Here is an 18,661-nt window from a genome sequence, read left to right as displayed (position 1 = left end):
GAACATAATCAGATTTTAATTCCAGAAGAGTTATGGCATTGCTGTACATTTTGTGTTGTGACATAAGCATGGTGCACAAATTCAGTGTTTCTTAGAAAAACTGAATTTGCCACACTCTTTCAAACAAAGAGGATGTTGCTTTACTCTGCCTTAACACTCTAGAAAACATAGAAAATAGAAATGCACCATCTGTCAAGTTCTTCAGCTATGGTACAAAGTGCAACACAAGGAACGAGACTCTTAACAACCAGGGGGTGGCAGCAAACTGCTGCTCTAGTGACGAATTGTACCACCTTCCCTGACTCTGGAAATCTATCTATCAAAATGCTTATTGAAGCAAATCCCACAAATTCAGGCTGTTACTGAAGATATCGATGTGATAAGAATACTACATAGTAAGGGATACAAATTAGTAGCCATTTTGCTGGGTGCTTCCAGCTGCTGTCTGTTATATAAGCTTATTAACAGGAACCATGCCCAGCTACCTTGATAAGCACAGCTAATGTCATAGAGATAAAAAAAAGAGAGAAATTACACAGCTCATTTTCTTTCGATATAATCAAATTACACTTCTTCCTAGGTAATCCCTTTGGATCCAAAGTAGTTCTAGGAACAGCAAATTCTTGCACAGATGGAACTGGAGTTGTCAGATGAGGTGGGCAGATGGTAGCATGTGATGGGCTTCTTCTGCCAATCACACAGGGCTTCTGTGTGCTCTTAGTATCCGGCCTGAGTACTTCACGGAATGCTCTGTCTCCACCTCGATCAGAGGTGCTCAGGTTCCACTGAGGTGGTTGCACTTCTTCAAGGAAGCTTTAAATTTTTTTTTCTGACAGAAAATCATGTAATCCTAAGCATGGAAACAGACCATTTCCCCAGCACAAATGCATCCCAGCAGTCGCTACTCTCTGTATGGAAAAAGGTCCCCTGAGATTCTCTCTAAATCTCTAATTCCTTACTTTATATCTATACCCTACAGTTTTATTCACTTCTGGTAAGGGGAAAAGTTTTCAGTCCTGATGAAGGGTCTTGGCCCGAAACAGCTACTGTTCATTGCCCTCTACAGATGCTGCCTGCATTTACAGATTTTTTTGTTTAAAGTACTCTGCAGTCTATCCTATCAAAATCAACAATATTTTTCTCTGTTATCCTCCTCTGCTCCAGGGAGAGTATAACTAACCTCTCTAGTTTCTCTTTATAAGTGAAACACTCTTTCCTCATCCTCCTCACAATCTCTCCTCACCTCAGAGAAGAGCATCTGTTTTGGAAATCAGGCGTGGCGCTGCCCAACATAATTGATGGAAAAACCTATGGTTTTGTTGCTTGGGATGTTGGCTTGGGAGTAGACCCTAATGTTGATTCACTAGCAGTTAGCGTATTCTATTATAGCACCAGCAGTTCGGGTTCAATTCCCACCACTGTCTGTAAGGAGTTTGCACTTTCTCTCCACGACCATATTAGTTCCCTCCAAGTATTCTGAGTTCCTCCCACATTCCAAAAACGTACGGGTTAGGGTTAGTAAGTTGTGGACTTGCTATGTCGACACCAGAAACATGGCATCACTTGCAAGCTGTCCCGCACATCTTTGGACTGTGTTGGTCATCAATGCAAGTAACACATTTCACTGTACGTTTTGAAGTACATGTGACAAATAAAGTTAATATTTAATCTACCTTCAATCCCTCATGGCTATGGTCAGGAGTCCCCACCTGCTTCAAAAAAGGGCAACAATTATACCAGCGCCCAAGAAGAGAAGCGTGAGCTGCCTTAATGATTGCTGCCCAGTAGCTCTCATATCTATGGTGATGAAATGCTTTGAGAGGTTGGTCATAGCCTCTCAACGCCTGTCTCAGGAAGTACCTGGACCCACTGCAATTTACCTACTGCCACAATAGGTCTACAGTAAACACAATCTCAATGGCTCTCTACACAGCCTTGGATCACCTGAACAATACAAACACCTATGTCAGGATGCTGCTTATTGACTATAGCTCAGCATTTCACACCATGATTCCTACAGTCCTGATCAGAAAGCTACAGAACCTAACCTCTGTTTATTCCCTCTGCAACAGGATCCTCAACTTCCAAACTGGAAGACCACAGTCTGCGCAAATTGGAAATAACATTTCCACCTCACTGACAATCAACACTGGTGCACCACAGGGGTGTGTGCTTAGCCCACTACTCTACTCTCTCTACACCTACTACTGAGCAGCAAGACACAGTTTAAATGCAATCTGTAAATTTGGTGATGATACAAACATCGTTGGCAGAATTTCAGATGGTGACAAAAGGGTGTATGTATCAGTTGGTTGAGTGGTGTCACAGTAACGACCTTGCACGTCAGCAAGACCAAAGAGCTGATTGTAGACTTCTGAAAGGGTTGTGAGGAACACAAACCAATCCACATAAAGGGATCAGAAATGCAGAGATTGAGCAATTTCCAGTTCCTGAATATCAGTCTCTGAGGATCTAATTTGGATGCAACATATTGATGCAGCTATAAAGAAGGCAAGACAGTTACTGTAATTCATTCAGAGAGATTTGAGATTTGGCTTGTCAACTAAAACACTCAAAAACTTGTACAAATGTAGTGTAGAGAGCATACTGACTGGCTGCATCACCATCTGGTATGGGGTGATTACTGTACAAGATCAAAGCAAGTACGTGTAAAATCAGTCAACTCCACCATGGGTACTATCCTCCGCAGTATCCAAGACATCTTCAAGGACAGTGTGCCTTTGGAAGGTGGCATCCATCATTAAGGACCTCTACCACCCAGGCCATGCCCTCGTATTGTTACCATCGGGTAGGAGGTACAGAAGCCTGAAGGCACACACTCCGTAATTCAGGAACAGCTTCTTACCCTCTGCCATTCAATTTTTAAATGGATATTGAACTCAAGAACACTATCTCACTACTTTTTAATTTTTTTTGCACTACTTATTTTAACTTAACTATTTAATGAATATCTATATTGACTAAGTCAAGTTTTTGCTCTATATTTATTTCATGTATTTTATTGTACTGCTGCCGTAAAGTTAACACATTTCACATCATATGCCGGTAATATTAAACCAGAGTCTGATTCAGATTCAGATTCCGATATAACTTTTAATTTTTTTCCAGTAGATTTCGAGAATTTTGTAATTTTTCTATCTAAAAAAAACTCCAACCACTGCTCACAATCATGGCCTAGAATTCTAACATTCTTTATACATCATTCAATATCTACTCCTTCACTAGTTATTGGACCGTAGTGAAAGTTGCTGCTGACTTGACAGCCCATGCAGAGCTAAAGCATCATTAAAAATACAATCACCCAGGGAAAATAAACTAGAAATTTCCTATCAAATTCCATGTCCAAAAATGATTCCATTCCATGTTCTGAACTATAGAAACAGCAGAAAATGTTGGACCTTTCATTGTTGGCCTGAAATATTAACCCTGTTCCTCTTTCCATCAAGGCTCCCTGCTGAGTGTCTCTAACATTTCATGTTTTCACTTTAACTTTCAGCACTTGCCATTTCAACACTGTGGATAATTCTATACAGAATCCACTTCCTCACCACCATGCCCATGAAAAACACGAAGAAAGAGCGCTTTGGGATCCCTTCATGTGGTCAAAGGTGCTGTATAAATGCTATTCAATATAATAAGCTCAGGTAACTTCTCGAAGAAACTTATACTCTAATTCAACTTTTGGAAGGCAGTTTTCCCTTAGCTTCACTGATATCAGCAGTGGGAGAATGCTGGAACTCAATATTAAGGATTCCAATATTAAGGAGGAGAAGATGGCAGCGCGATGGCAGCGCGCGTGGCCACTTCGGTGGTGATGTCTGTTATCTGTCAAGTAGGGGACTGTGCACAATCCTGATTGATGGAGACAGACATGAGAGCATGGAGGAACATCTGGAAAACTTCTGAAATGCCCGCTTCGCTGCCGCTGCTACTGTGTGGTAACCGGAATCTCCAGGGCAGAAGGCCCCGAGTCCTCGGCTTTGCTTGTTTCAGCGGCTGGGGCGAGGTCGAAGGTGCTCGGCAGAGGATGACGCTCGGGAGGCTGCATCAGAGAGGCTGGTTGGAAGCTCGAAGTTTTCAGACGGATGGACTCAGTGTCAGCTGTGGTCGGCTGCTTCCAAGGCATCGGCAAGTTGACGGTGCCTGGAGATTTATGGCAGGGAGTTTCTCCCTTTTGCCGCCTGCCTCCCGGGGACTCGGGAGTCGATCGACTTGGGGACTTTTGAAACGTTATTTATCATGCCCATGGTTTGTTCTTCATCAAATTATGGTATTGCTTTGCACTGCTGTAACTATATGTTATAATTATGTGGTTCTGTCAGTGTTAGTCTTTGGTTTGCCCTGTTTTCTGTGATATCACTCCGGAGAAACATTGTATCATTTCTTAATGCATGTATGCATTTCTAAATGACAATAAAAGAGGACTGAGTGTTCTCATAATCTAATAAATAATAGGATTGGGCAGAGTCAGCAAGGCTTGATGCATCTGTTTTTAAGGATGCAACACTCAAAACAGATAAGATGGATGTATTGGGATTTTTAGAATACTTTGATAATATGGTAGGTGAGAGATTATTAGACAAAATTAGAACTCATAGTACTGAGCCATGAATCACTGGACGGAAAACTGAAGTCATTTTCGGGTTGGGAGGCTGCAACTAGTGCAGGACACAGGACCAGCTATTTACAGTCTGTACCATTTATTTAGATGAGTGGATTAGGTGTAGTATATCTAAATTTGTTAATGATACAGAGACAGATTGCAGTGTGGCTGTGTATGCTGAGAAACCTTTTGGAGAAATACATAGGTTAAATGATTAGTTAAGAGCAGATGAAATACTATGTGGAAAAATGTGAGATTGTCATTTCATGAAAAGAAATGAATATGTAGAGTGCCCTTTTTAAAAGGTGAGATTGGAAAGTATTAGTGTTCAGAGGGCCCTAGGTTACATGAATCTAGAAAAATAATTAAGGAGGGAAACAGTGTTAGCTGTTATTGCAAGTGAATTTGAGTACAAGGGTAGAGACGTCTAGCTCCAATGATATAGGGCTTTATGAGACCCCACCTGGAATATACCCTATCTGTGTTATACCCTATCTGTCTTATACCCTAGGGTCTTATACCCTATCTGTGGAAGAATCTAGAGTAACACACACAAAATGCTAGAGGACCTTAGCAAGTCAGGCCACATTTAGGAGGGAGGATAAACAGCCAAAACTTCAGGCCAAGATCCTTCATCAAGAGCTTTGAAGCAAAGATTCAGCAGTTTAGATTAGATTAGATTCAACTTTATTGTTACTGTGCCGAGTAGGGATACAAAGCCAATGAAATGCAGTTAGCATCTGACCAGAAATGCAAAGAATAGTGTTATTTACAAGATAACTGCGAATAAAAAGTAAGTGCTACAGCACACAAATATAAAAGTGCTGAGACAGTACAATATGGGTGCAATACTGTTTAGTGCTGTGATGTGAGGTTCAGCAGGGTCACAGCCTCAGGGAAGAAGCTCTTCCTGTGCCTGCTGGTGCAGGAGCGGAGGCTCCTGTAGTGCCTACCGGATGGGAGGAGAGTAAAAAGTCCATGTTTAGGGTGAGATGCATCCTTGATAATGCTTTTCGCCCTGCCCAGGCAGTGTTTATGGTAGATGTTCTCAATGGTGGGCAATTAGGTGCCAATAATCTGCTGGGCAGTTTTCACCACACGCTGGAGTGCTTTGTGGTCCGATACAGGACAATTGCCATACCACACTGAGATGCATTTGGTGAGTATGCTCTCAATGGTAAGCGGTAAAAATCCGTCAGTATCCTGGGACAGCAGTGAGCTTTCTTGATGCTCCGCAGGAAATAAAGGCGCTGTTGCACCTTTTTGACCAGGATGGAGGAGTTCAGGGACCAGGTGAGATCCTCGGAAATGTGGACACCAAGGAATTTGAAGCTTGATACACGTTCCACTACAGCTCCGTTGATGTAGATGGGGGCGTGAGTGTGGCTCCTAGCATGCCTGAAGTCCACAATGATCTCCTTGGTCTCCTGGGTGTTAAGGGCCAGGTTTGATTCTGGGGCTGGTAGATTTATCTTATGGGGAGAGGTGAAGAAGACCTGGCCTATGCTTTACAGATTTTCAGAAAATGGGAGGTGATTCTGTTATAATAAAATAAGTTTTTACCTAGCTTAACAGGTAAATATGGAGATGATGTTTCCCTGGCTGAGATGCTCAGGGCTGGGGTCCACAGAATCAAAATAAGGCTGAAAGTTTCTTTGCCCAGAGGGTGTTGTATCATTGAAATTCTCTACCCAATGACACTATGCAGAACATTCAACACAAAACTTGATCAATAGGTATTGAGGGAATCAAAACTTTAGGGGACTAGTGCAGGAAAAAGACTCAAGAGGCAAGAGATCAACCTTGTTCTTGTGGAAAAGTGGAGCAGGACAGAGGGGCCTAGTGATCTTCCCCTATTCCTTTATGTAACATCTATTATGTTCCTAAGTGAAGTTGCAATAATTTGCACAGGTAACTGTCTACTTCATCTCTTAGTTATTGGACCATATAGACAAATGGTCTGAACTTCATAATGCATTTTCTTACCTTTACCCCTGGGGGTCCAGTTTCTCCCTTTTCTCCTGGCTCTCCCTAAAATTAGGAAACAAAGGGTTAGCCTGGCCATTGACGACAAATATACAAGTGAAATATTTAGATATGCATATAGTTATCTGACCCTAATATGAGGTTGATGATAGATAAAATTTAGTATCACTGTGGAATGGAAACATCAACATAGTGAATCTCAAGATTCTTTACATGTAGTCACCATTCTAATAATCTCATCTTAAAGGGTCAGCATTAAAGTCCTTTGCCAATGAAACTCTTATTTGATTGACACAGAAGCAGAGAAAGAGCTATCTAACTTGTTTCATGCTCTTTTACCACTTCCATTCCCACAGGCCAGGGTTCCAACCACTTCTGCCAGGTGAAACAATTCATATTAGAAGAGAGCATCAATTTGTCATACTAACCCAGTTTTTATCTCCAAAGAAGCTGACCTGCCATGTATTTCTAGTATTCTTGTATATTTTAGATGTCCAGAAACAGCATCGTTCGGTATTTCATGCTTCCTGCTCTTTTTTTTTCTCTCAACTGTCCACCTTTATCTCCTACATACAGCTCCTCCGGGCAGATAAACTGCAACTAACAAGCCCTTATGTTCCTCTCACAGCCAATATCACCATCTTTTGTTACATTTAGTCTTTCTTTGTCCCCACCCTAAACACAGATAACCCCTTTGTTCTCTTCATTCCACCTCTCCCCATTCACCCACTGTAACACAAACAAAACGCTGGAGGAACTCAGCAGGTCAGGCAGCATTTGTGGAAAGGATACCCTTCACAAGGATTCATACCCAATTCTCTGCAACGTAAACATGTTTGATTTCTAAGCTTTTCCAATTCTGATGAAAGATCATTGACCTGAACCATTAACTCTGTTCATCGCTGTCTGCCTGACTTGTTGTATATTTCCAATACTTTCTACTTCAGATTTCAGTTCTCTTCTCCTTTCTGCTGTATGTATTTTGCCCATCTACCTATCTAAACGGTGTCCCTTTGCTAGTAACCCAACTGCTGAGTGCAGCAGTTTCTCCCCACTTACTTTACAAAAGTGCTCTCATAATTTTCTGCCGTTCCCATTAACCTTCTGTGTACTTGCCGCAGTTTCTTTAACTCTCCTGTGATTGAATCCTCATCAACTCACCAATGTTTGATTTATGACGCTTAAGGATCAGTATGGGTGTCAATTCAGTCCGTGTGTTCTGCGCTCCTGTAGTTTCATGGGTCAAGGTGTGGGGATTTGTGCTGGGCATCACCTGACTCTCCAGCTCTGTCCCACCTTGGCTCTTTTCCTCTGGCCAAGAGCAAATGTAGGTGTGGCTAAGGGTGCAATTCCAACATTGGGAAATCCCAGTGCACTGTATTACAAGAAGTTTATCGGTAAGTACCCATCTCAAATGAGATCACAATCTGAATACAAAACCAAACCGGGAAACCTGAAATAAAGCTAGAAAATGCTGTAAATCTGCAGCGTCTGTGAAGAGAAACAGAAGCTAATGATGTTTCATCACAATCAGGAATGGATGGAAATGAACAAGATAGTTGTTTGAAATAAAGCTCTTATTTCTTCCTACCAGTCTGAATCCTCACATCAGGTTACCTTTTCTCCAGGACTTCCTAGCAGCCCATCTTTTCCAGGAACTCCAGGATCACCCTGTGAAAGAATTAACAGTGAAAGGTGAACCAGTACTATATGGAAATCCTGCATTTGTTGGTGGAGTCAATTCTAGTGCAGAATTAGTCACAACCAACACCTTGACTGCTTTCAGGAAGAGTACAAAATTCCTGTCAGCAATTTCCACATGGATTTTTCTTGAACTCCTGCAGATTAAAACGCTCCATTTTCGCAATATAGCACAGAGTGAGCCCTTCCAGCCACATCACCCTGGCAACCCCACAGTCCCAAATAACCATAACCTAACCACAGGACAATTTACAATGATCATTAACCTAACCTGGTACGTGTTTGGACTGTGGGAGAAAACTGGAGCACCAGGAGAAAACCCAGGTATTCCACGGGAAGGACACACAGGAACTCCTTCCAGAGCGGCGCCAGAATTGAACTCTGAACTCGAGAATGTCCGGAGCTGTAACAGCGTTGTGCTAACCATTATGCTACCACGGCGCTAACATCAGATGTTGTCTTTTGTTGAACAGCAAGATAATCTTGCCACAAAGGTTTCTCACCACTAACATAAAAGATATCTGTCCAATATGATTCCTTTGACCTGCTCACCTTCCAACTATATCACGAGTTGAGAATAAATCAGCAAGACCAACACAAGGATTTCCTTGCCAGTGAGAACTTTTCCAATTGGCATTTTGCAGGTGCTTCAACCATTCCAGGGCAGATGATGGGGCAAACTTGGACATTGCACATGACGAGTGTTCATTTTCAGGAGCAGTCAATTTCATTTTTACTGCTAACATAGCCAATTTTGGAGGACAAAATACATCAATGTGACGTTTTTGAAGCCCAGCAATGGGTTTATGTTGGCGGTGGAGAGTAGAGCCAGATTATCTAAAATTGATTAGTACCCTATACTCTCAGTAAATCTCAGTTTATCTACAATTCTGCTCCCTGGCCCAATCAAGGGAGTATTAATGAGATTTGGTGAAAATATGTTAGGGTCAGAATATTGCAAAGAGTCTAATTATCTTTTAGACAATGTAGCTGGTGTAATTACTATACAGGTGACATTTGTGATCGGAATGGGGAAGCTAATTGGAAAGACCTTTGTATTTGTCTAACATTTTCTCAACAATGTGTTCTGTCCTTAGAGGCATACATTATTCATAATCTTACTCCATATGTCATACCTCTTTATTCAAGGGAATCTCCCTTCTGTACAACAGAGTCGGTAATTCCTGAAACAGAGCTTTTCAAAACAAATAATCTGGATTTATATTTGAGCTATATTACTGCAGAATTTCTGTTTGCTTTATCTCTTGGAGATATTATCCAAAGTTAGCAGAGAGACAGAGAATATAGGACAGTACAGCAGAGGAAAAGGCCCATCTATTTTATGCCAACCAGAATTCCATTAAAGCCAATCTTATTTGCCCTCACATAGCCTATATCCCTCTGTTCTCTCCCTGTTCATTGGCCTTTTTCACTTACTGCCCATTATGCCACTGGCATTTAGGGCAGCAATGAAGGCCCTCCATCTCTGTCAGTACAGAAGGATTCTTCATTGCTGTTTCTGTAATAATTGTTTTTTCACCAGTCAGAGTTGTTAGCCCTGAGATGGACTCCCAAACCTGGAGGACGGTGGACCACTCTTAGTCTGGCCTCTACCCTTTGACCCATTTGGCATGGGTGACACTACTCCAGCCAACATAGCTCTCTGGGTCATTGAGGCATGCAAACCTCCAAACCCTATGACAAGGCTGTGGTCCTCTTGGAGGATGCATCTTTTTAAATACCTCTTAATGTGTGACCATACTTCTTTTCCATCACTTCCCCAGGTATTGTGTTCCAGGCACTTACCAATCTCTTGTGGAAAAAAAATGCCTTGCAGACTTCCTTTTCGCCCTCCCCCAGCCTTAAATCTATGCCTTCTGAGCACTTAACATCTGAAATGTTCCTGAATATTTATTTATTTATTGAGATACAGTAGGGAATAGGCCTTCCGGCCCTTCAAGCAGCGCTGCCCAGCAACCCCCGATTAACGTTACCCTAATCACTGGACAATTTAGAATGACCAGTTAACCTATCAACTGTGGGAGGAAACTTGAGCACCTGCCCCTTGCTCTGAAACTGGATGGAAGCAATACAGACTGCCTCTTCTGTTTTGTCTCCCGTCCCTCTTCCGGAATTTCCTCACAGCTGCTTCATTCTTATTCTCATTAGTTTTGCTGGAATTTAGTCCGAGTTACCCATGTAAACTGAATTTCCAATACAGGTTCGTCAATACTACGTACATCTCAAAGGACAATCCTGACCACTGGGAAATGGGGATGTATGGATATCAGATCTTCAGCATGGATCTTTCCTTTTCTGTGGTTCTGGCCACTGGGCTTTCAATGCAATGGCCAGTTTTTTATGTTGCAAATTGAGAACTATTAGTGTAGTCGAACACAAGTCAATTCTACTTGAGGAAAATTAGATGCAGCCTACATCTCCCTTTATTCTGACCCAACCTCTGGACAACATAACAAACCATCAAACTCCACTTCACTGACAAAAACAACTATTTCCAATGAAGTAAGAAACAACCTGCTGGAGGAACTCAGAAGGTCAGAGAGCGTCTGTGAGGAAAAGGAACTGTCAATGTTTCAGGTTGACTGTTCCAGACTCCAACACCTATAGTCTCTTATGCTTCTATTTCTACTAATTTAATTCTACTTTGCCTTATTAGAATTCATAGTTTACTGCTGTGAGCTCACATCTTTGGGGAATACCCAAAGCTGTGCCAAATAAATTATCAGCATTATGACAATAGTTCAAAATCTTTAAAAATAACATTCATAGAATACAGAAAACCTACAGCACGATACAGGCCCTTCGGCCTACAATGCTGCACCAAACATGTACTTACTTTGGGAATTACCTAAGGTTACCCATAGCCCTCCATTTTTCTAAGCTCCATGTAGCTATCCAAGAGTCCCTTAAAAGACCATATTGTACCCGCTTACACCACAGTTGCCGGCAGCACATTCCACTCTCTGTGTAAAAAACTCACACTTGCCATCTCCTCTGTACCTACTTCCAAGCACCTTAAAACTGTGCCCTCTCGTATGAGCCATTTCAGGCCTGGGAAAAAGCCTCTGACTATCCACATGATCAATGCCTCTCATCATCTTATGCACCTCTATCAGGTCACCTCTCATCCTCTGTCACTCCAAGGAGAAAAGGCTGAGTTCACTCAACCTATTCTCATAAGGCATGCTCCCCAATCCGGGCAACGTCCTTGTAAATCTCCTCTGCACCTTTTCTATTGTTTCCATATCCATCCTGTAGTGAGTTGACCAGAACTGAGCACAGTACTCCAAGTGGGGTCTGACCAGGGTCCTATATAGCTCTAACATTACCTCTCAGCACTTGAACTCAATCTCACAGTTAATGAAGGTCAATACACCGTAAACCTCCTGAACCACACAGTCAACCTGCGCGGCAGCTTTAAGTGTCCTATGGACTAGGACAAGATCCCTCTGATCCCCCACACTGCTAAGAGTCTTACCGTTATTACTATATTCTGCCATCATATTTGACCTACCAAAAGGAACCACCTTACACTTATTTCGGTTGAAATCCATCTGCCACTCCTCAGCCCAGTTTTACATCCTATTGATGTCCTGCTGTAACCTCTGACAGCCCTCCACACGATCCACAACACCTCCAACATTTGTGTCATCAGCAAATTTACTAACCCATCCTTTCACTTCCTCATCCAGATCATTTCTAAAATTAACAAAGAGCAGGGGCCCCAGAACAGATCCCTGAGGCACACCACTGGTCACTGACCTCCATGGAGAATTTGACAGGTCTATAACCACTTTTTGCCTGCTGTGGGCAAGCCAATTCTGAATCCACAAAGCAAGGTCCCCTTGGATCCCATGCCTCCTTACTTTCTCAATAAGCCTTGCATGGGGTATCTTAGCAAATTCCCAGTGCTTTATTTTGAACAGTCTGTGCCTACAAATTGACAAAAATGTCTGATGCTTTATACAAAAATTCAATCTTGAGGTTTTCTGAGATTTTCTTTTGTTTTAGAAAAGCGGTGCCATCTTGCAATATCATCAGCAGTTAAATATGCTCAGCTTTGTTGCTTGTTTAATCGTCATCAAGAAGGAGTATTCCACCTCAGTGGTCACCAGAAATAGATAAACAGAATCACATAAACTTTATAACCAATTTTATCATTGGTATCTTGGTACAAAACCTGACTTAGTCATTTCTCTCCATGTGCAAGTACCTGTACTATTCTGATTATTTACCATTGACTTTGTCCCTTTCTTGTGAAAATATGAATTACGATTCTCTGGCATTCAATATGATGATGGAGACTCAAGAGTCCTCAGAGGCTGAAACTGGGAGTAGAGACATGCTGCTGGAGAAACTCAATGAGTCAAGCAACATCTGTAGGAGTGAGGGACATGGGGAAGGAATTATTTACATTTCAGGTCAAAATTTCTCTCTTGGCCCCATAATTAATTAAAGTGATGCATTATCACATTCCTTCCATCAGCAGCACCAACTTTACAAGGAAGGAAGGAATCTAACAAATCTGAAATTAATTCACGACTTCAGCAAAGTAAAAGTACCTCAACAATTGGCAGTTTTAACCTGTCACTGTAAATCTGTGCTGAACAGCCAAGAGCAGATGAGACTGGCCTTGAGACTAAGGCACAATTCTTGCTTGTCTTCGTCTGCTATAAAATATATATGTGATATCTAAATATATTAGAATATTAATTGCTGGGAAACATATTCCTTCAAAATAAGTTCAAAAGTAAGATGAAAGATTAACTTTATTTTGTCACATGTATATTGAAATGTTGAAACATACAGTGAAATGCGTTGTTTGTGTCAAATCAAATCAAATCAGCAAGGATTGTGCTGGACAGCCTACAAGTGTCACCACGCTTCTGGCACCAACATAGCATGTCCATAACTCACTAACCCTAACCTGTACATCTTTGGAATGTAGGAGGAAACCAGAGCACCTGGAGGAAACCCATGAGATTACAGGAAGAACATACAAACTCCTTACTGACAGCAGTGGGAATTGAACCCAAATTGGTAGCTGTTGATGCTGTAATAGTGTTATGCTCACCATTATGTTACCATGCTACCCTTATTATATTCTTCCACCACTGCAGTTACCACAAAATAATATCAGTGTTTGAAAGCATAAGGTTAAGCTTACCTTTAACCCTGGTTTACCAGGAATGCCATCTTTTCCAGGTGGACCCTACAAGAGGTATAAGACAGGAAATCAATGCCAACTTGGTATTGTACCAAAATAAAAATTTCGTGCAAGGGTTGTAAGAATAAAGATTTGGGAACTTAGAAACAAACAATAAAATCAACACTTCATTTCCACTCACACATGAAATGGAGGTCAACTCCAGTCTAGGAGTTTACTCTTAACATTTCTATTCATTAACAAACACCGAGGATCAACATATGAATTAATAGCAGTAAGCAATTTGGTCCCTCAAGCCTGTTCTGCCATTCAATGAGTTAATAGTTGACATGGGTGTACTCTCATTATTGCATTGCCTCCTACCCAAATATATTTTCATCAACTTACACATCAAGATCTATCTAATTCAGCCTTAGCAATATTCAAAAACTCTGCTTCCACTGCCCAGTGCATTGCTTCCAATGCATTCACATCCTTCCTTGGGCCCTGTGCACACAGCCTTTCAATGGGATCTCACCATTGCCAAGAGTAATTGAAGCATAAATTCCTCCTCAACTATATTTTTAACACTATGACCTGGACCTGGTAATGTGAGCCCTGAAGCTTCTGTACCTTCTTCCTGATTGCAGCAGCAAGAAGAGAGCATGACCTGGGTGGTGTGGGTCCCCGATGCTAGATGCTGCTTTCCTTCAACAACGCTCCATGCAGATGTACTCAATGGTGGGGAAGGTTTTACCCGTGATGGACTGGGCCGTATCTCCTACTTTTAGTAGAATTTTCCATTCAACAACATTGGTGTTTCCATACCAGGCTATGATGCAACCAGTTCATATACTCTCCATCACACATCTATAGAAGTTTGTCAAGGTATTAGATGTCATGCTGAATCTTCGCAAACTCCTAAGGAGGAAGAGGTGCTTCCATGCTTTCTTCATAATTGCACTTACATGCAGGGCCCAGGACAGGTCCTCTGAAATGATAAAACTGAGGAATGTAAAATTGCTAACCTTCTCCACCTCTGATCTTCTGATGAAGACTGGCTCATGGAGCTCTGGTTTCCTTCTCCTGAAGTCAATAATCCACTTCTTAGTCTTGCTGACATTGAGTAAGAGGATGTTGTTGTGGCGCCACTCAGTCATATTTTCAATCTTGCTCCCATATGTTGATTTGTCATCACCTTTGATGCAGTCTATGACAGTGGTGTCATCAGTAAACTTGAAATTGGGATTGGACCTTTACTTAGCAACACAGTCATAAGCGTAAAGTGAGTAGAGCAGGGGGTTAAGCACACAGCCTTGTGTGCACTTGTGCTGATGAAGATTGTGAAGGAGAAACTGTACTGTTGCCAATCCGAAATGACTAAGGTTTGCAACTGAGGAAATTGAGGATCCATTTGCAGAAGGAGGTATTGAAGCCAAGGGCTTGGAGCTTATTGATTAGTTTTGAGGTGACCGGCTCCCACTACTTCTTTTATGTTCTATCCTCCAGTGTGTGAGAGTGAGAGCTAACAGGTGATTTCTTCCCTTTATTGTTTCTCATCTCCACTGAGCTGACATCCTAATTTCCAGAACTCAGGTTATCCCTCTCTGTTGTGCTAAGACCATCTTTAATTAACAAAGTTATACATTTACCTGTTCTTCCTTAATGTCATACAGTAGTTGTGTAACATTCTACATCAGCCAAAGCTCCATACCAGCCATCAGATCACAGTAATTTATTTATGTTTGCACTCTCAGTTCATCTGTTTTGAATATTATTGCAGTGGATCTGATGGACTCTTTCAAGAGACTTAAAAATGAAGGGCAGAAAGCTTTAAGAAAAATTAATGACCAAGAGGGAGTACCAAAGTGCCACGGATGCTTCCCTTTACTTGTCTTAGGAAATTTAGAATCAATGGAACAGTGCAGAGAAAATTTACAAGGATGTTGCCAGGACTTGAGGACCGGAGTTATAGGGAAAGTTTGAATAGGTTAGGACTTTATTTTCTGGATTGTAGGAGAACGAAAAGAGATTCTATAGGGGTATACAAAATTATGAGGGGTATAGATAGGGTAATTGCAAGTCAGCTTTTTCCATTGAGGTTAGGTGAGATTAACTCAGAGGATGGTGAAAGAGCGGAACAAGCTGCCAGTAGAACTGGTGAATGCAGGTTCAATTTCAACATTTAAGAGAAAATTGAAAAAATACATGGATTGGAGTGGGGAGATGAATGGAAAAGTATGGTGCAGAAGCAGGTCCATGGGACAAGGCAGAATAATAGTTCAGCAGTGACTAGATGGGCCAAAGGGCCAGTTTTTGTGCTATAGTTTTCTCTGACTCTATGACTTTATGTTTCACGTTAGCAAAGCTTGCTATGGTAGTTTCATTGTTGAAAGTCATTCCTTATTTTCACAATTGTATAGCTTATATCAATATCTACAACTTAGCCATCACATTCAGAAAAGATTTGATGTAGAAAGAATGTTTTAATTATGCAACTCCACTTTTTCCACCATATAACCATGTAACAATTACAGCACGGAAACAGGCCATCTCGGCCCTTCTAGTCTGTGCCGAACTCTTACTCTCACCTAGTCGCACCAACCTGCACTCAGCCCATAACCCTCTATTGCTTTCCTGTCCATATAGCTATCCAATTTAACTTTAAATGACAACATCAAACCTGCCTCAACCACTTCTGCTGGAAGCTCGTTCCACACAGCTACCACCCTCTGAGTAAAGTTGTTCCCCCTCATGTTACCCCTAAACTTTTGCCTCCTAACTCTCAACTCATGTCTTCTTGTTTGAATCTCCCCTACTCTCAATGGAAAAAGCCTATCCACGTCAACTCTATCTATCTCCCTCATCATTTTAAATACCTCTATCAAGTCCCCACTCAACCCTCTACGCTCCAAAGAATAAAGACCCAACTTGTTCAACCTTTCTCTGTAACTTAGGTGATGAAACCCAGGTAACATTCGAGTAAACCTTCTCTGTACTCTCTCTATTTTTTTGACATCTTTCCTATAATTCGGTGATCAGAACTGTACACAATACTCCAAATTTGGCCTTACCAATGCCTTGTACAATTTTAATATTACATCCCAACTCCTATACTCAATGCTCTGATTTATAAAGGCCAGCATACCAAAAGTTTTCTTCACCACTCTATCCACATGAGATTCCATCTTCAGAGAACTATGCACCATTATTCCTAGATCCCTCTGTTCTACTGCATTCTTCAATGCCCTACCATTTACCATGTATGTCCTCTTTTGATTAGTCCTACCAAGATGTAGCACCTCACATTTATCAGCATTAAACTCCATCTGCCGTCTTTCAGCCCACTCTTCTAACTGGCCTAAATCTCTTTGCAAGCTTTGAAAACCTACTTCATTATCCACAATGCCACCTATCTTAGTATCATCTGCATACTTACTAATCCAATTTACCATCCCAGCATCCAGATCATTAAGGTATATGACAAACAACATTGGACCCAGTACAGATCCCTGAGGCACACCACTAGTCACCGGCCTCCAATCTGACAAACAGTTATCCACCACTACTCTCTGGCATCTCCCATCCAGCCACTGCTGAATCCATTTTACTACTTCAATACCTAACGATTGAACCTTCCTAACTAACCTTCTGTGTGGAACCTTGTCAAAGGCCTTACTGAAGTTCATATAGACAGCATCCACCGCTTTACCCTCATCAACTTTCCTGGTAACTGCTTCAAAAAATTCAATAAGATTTGTCAAACATGACCTTCCACATACAAATCCATGTTGACTGTTCCTAATCAGACCCTGTCTATCCAGATAATTATATATACTATCTCTAAGAATACTTTCCATCAATTTACCCACCACTGACGTCAAACTTATAGGCCGATAATTGCTAGGTTTACTCTTAGGACCCTTTTTAAACAATGGAACAACATGAGCAATACGCTAATCCTCCAGTATCATCCCTGTTTCTAATGACATTTGAAATATTTCTGTCAGAGCCCCTGCTATTTCTACACTAACTTCCCTCAAGGTCCTAGGGAATATCCTGTCAGGATCTGGGAACTTATCCATTTTTATGTTCCTTAAAAGCACCAGTACTTCCTCTTCTTTAATCATCATAGCTTCCATAACGTCCCTACCTGTTTCGTTTACCTTACACAATTCAATATCCTTCTACTTAGTGAATACCGGAAAAGAAATTGTTCAAAATCTCCCCCATCTCTTTTGGTTCCACACATAGCTGTCTACTCTGATTCTCTGAGGGACCAGTTTTATCCCTCACTATCCTTTTGCTATTAATATAACTGTAGAATCCCTTTGGATTTATTTTCACCTTACTTGCCAAAGCAACCTCGTATCTTCTTTTAGCTTTTCTAATTTCTTTCTTAAGATTCTTTTTACATTCTTTATCTTCCTCCAGCACCTCATTTACTCCATGCTGCCTATATTTATTGTAGATATCTCTCTTTTTCCGAACCAAGTTTCCAATATCCCTTGAAAACCATGGCTCTCTCAAACTTTTAACCTTCCCTTTCAACCTAACAGGATCATAAAGATTCTGTACCCTCAAAATTTCACCTTTAAATGACCTCCATTTCTCTATTACATCCTTCCCATAAAACAAATTGTCCCAATCCACTCCTTCTAAATCGTTTCGCATCTCCTCAAAGTTAGCCTTTCTCCAATCAAAAATCTCAACCCTGAGTCCAGACCTATCTTTCTCCATAATTATAGTGAAACTAATGGCATTGTGATCACTGGACCCGAAGTGCTCCCCAACACAAACCTCCGTCACCTGACCTATCTCATTCCCTAACAGGAGATCCAACACTGCCCCTTCTCTAGTTGGTACCTCTATGTATTGCTGCAAAAAAACTATCCTTCCAGACCTCCCAGTATTCTCTTAACCTCATTTCACGAGAGTAGACCACTGCTAGCAGCAAAATATGTCAAAGTTGCGAGTCATCTAAGAATTTCCAAAGGATTAATTACAGGCCTGAGTGTTTAATTATGGATTTGAAAAGCTTACAGGTGCTTATTAAAACCTGCTAGATGTAAACAAAATTTATCTCATCATCTTGCTGGGTTTTAGTGGCAAGACAAGAGGCAGGGCAGTTGGGGGCTTGGCCTGGCTACAGTCCAAAGGCATTACAACCAGATGGCTTACAG

General features: G+C 41.4%; 1 protein-coding gene across 1 annotated transcript in view; it reads right to left on the bottom strand.

Annotated features, from left to right (window-relative positions):
- The window catches only part of LOC134357361 (collagen alpha-1(XIX) chain), a 372,824-nt gene that overhangs the window by 149,463 nt on the left and 204,700 nt on the right, over positions 1 to 18,661 (bottom strand). Inside the window, exons 20-22 of the mRNA XM_063068836.1 lie at positions 13,500 to 13,544; positions 8,228 to 8,281; positions 6,611 to 6,655 (exon numbers count right to left, since the gene is read on the bottom strand). Of these exons, the coding sequence (XP_062924906.1) occupies positions 6,611 to 6,655; positions 8,228 to 8,281; positions 13,500 to 13,544 (144 nt within the window). The remainder of the gene's footprint in view (positions 1 to 6,610; positions 6,656 to 8,227; positions 8,282 to 13,499; positions 13,545 to 18,661) is intronic.

This window comes from Mobula hypostoma, chromosome 2, assembly GCF_963921235.1.
Source record: "Mobula hypostoma chromosome 2, sMobHyp1.1, whole genome shotgun sequence".
NCBI lineage: Eukaryota > Metazoa > Chordata > Chondrichthyes > Myliobatiformes > Myliobatidae > Mobula > Mobula hypostoma.
The sequence above is the reverse complement of the archived record's forward strand: the minus strand, read 5'-3'. Positions and strand labels throughout refer to the sequence as shown.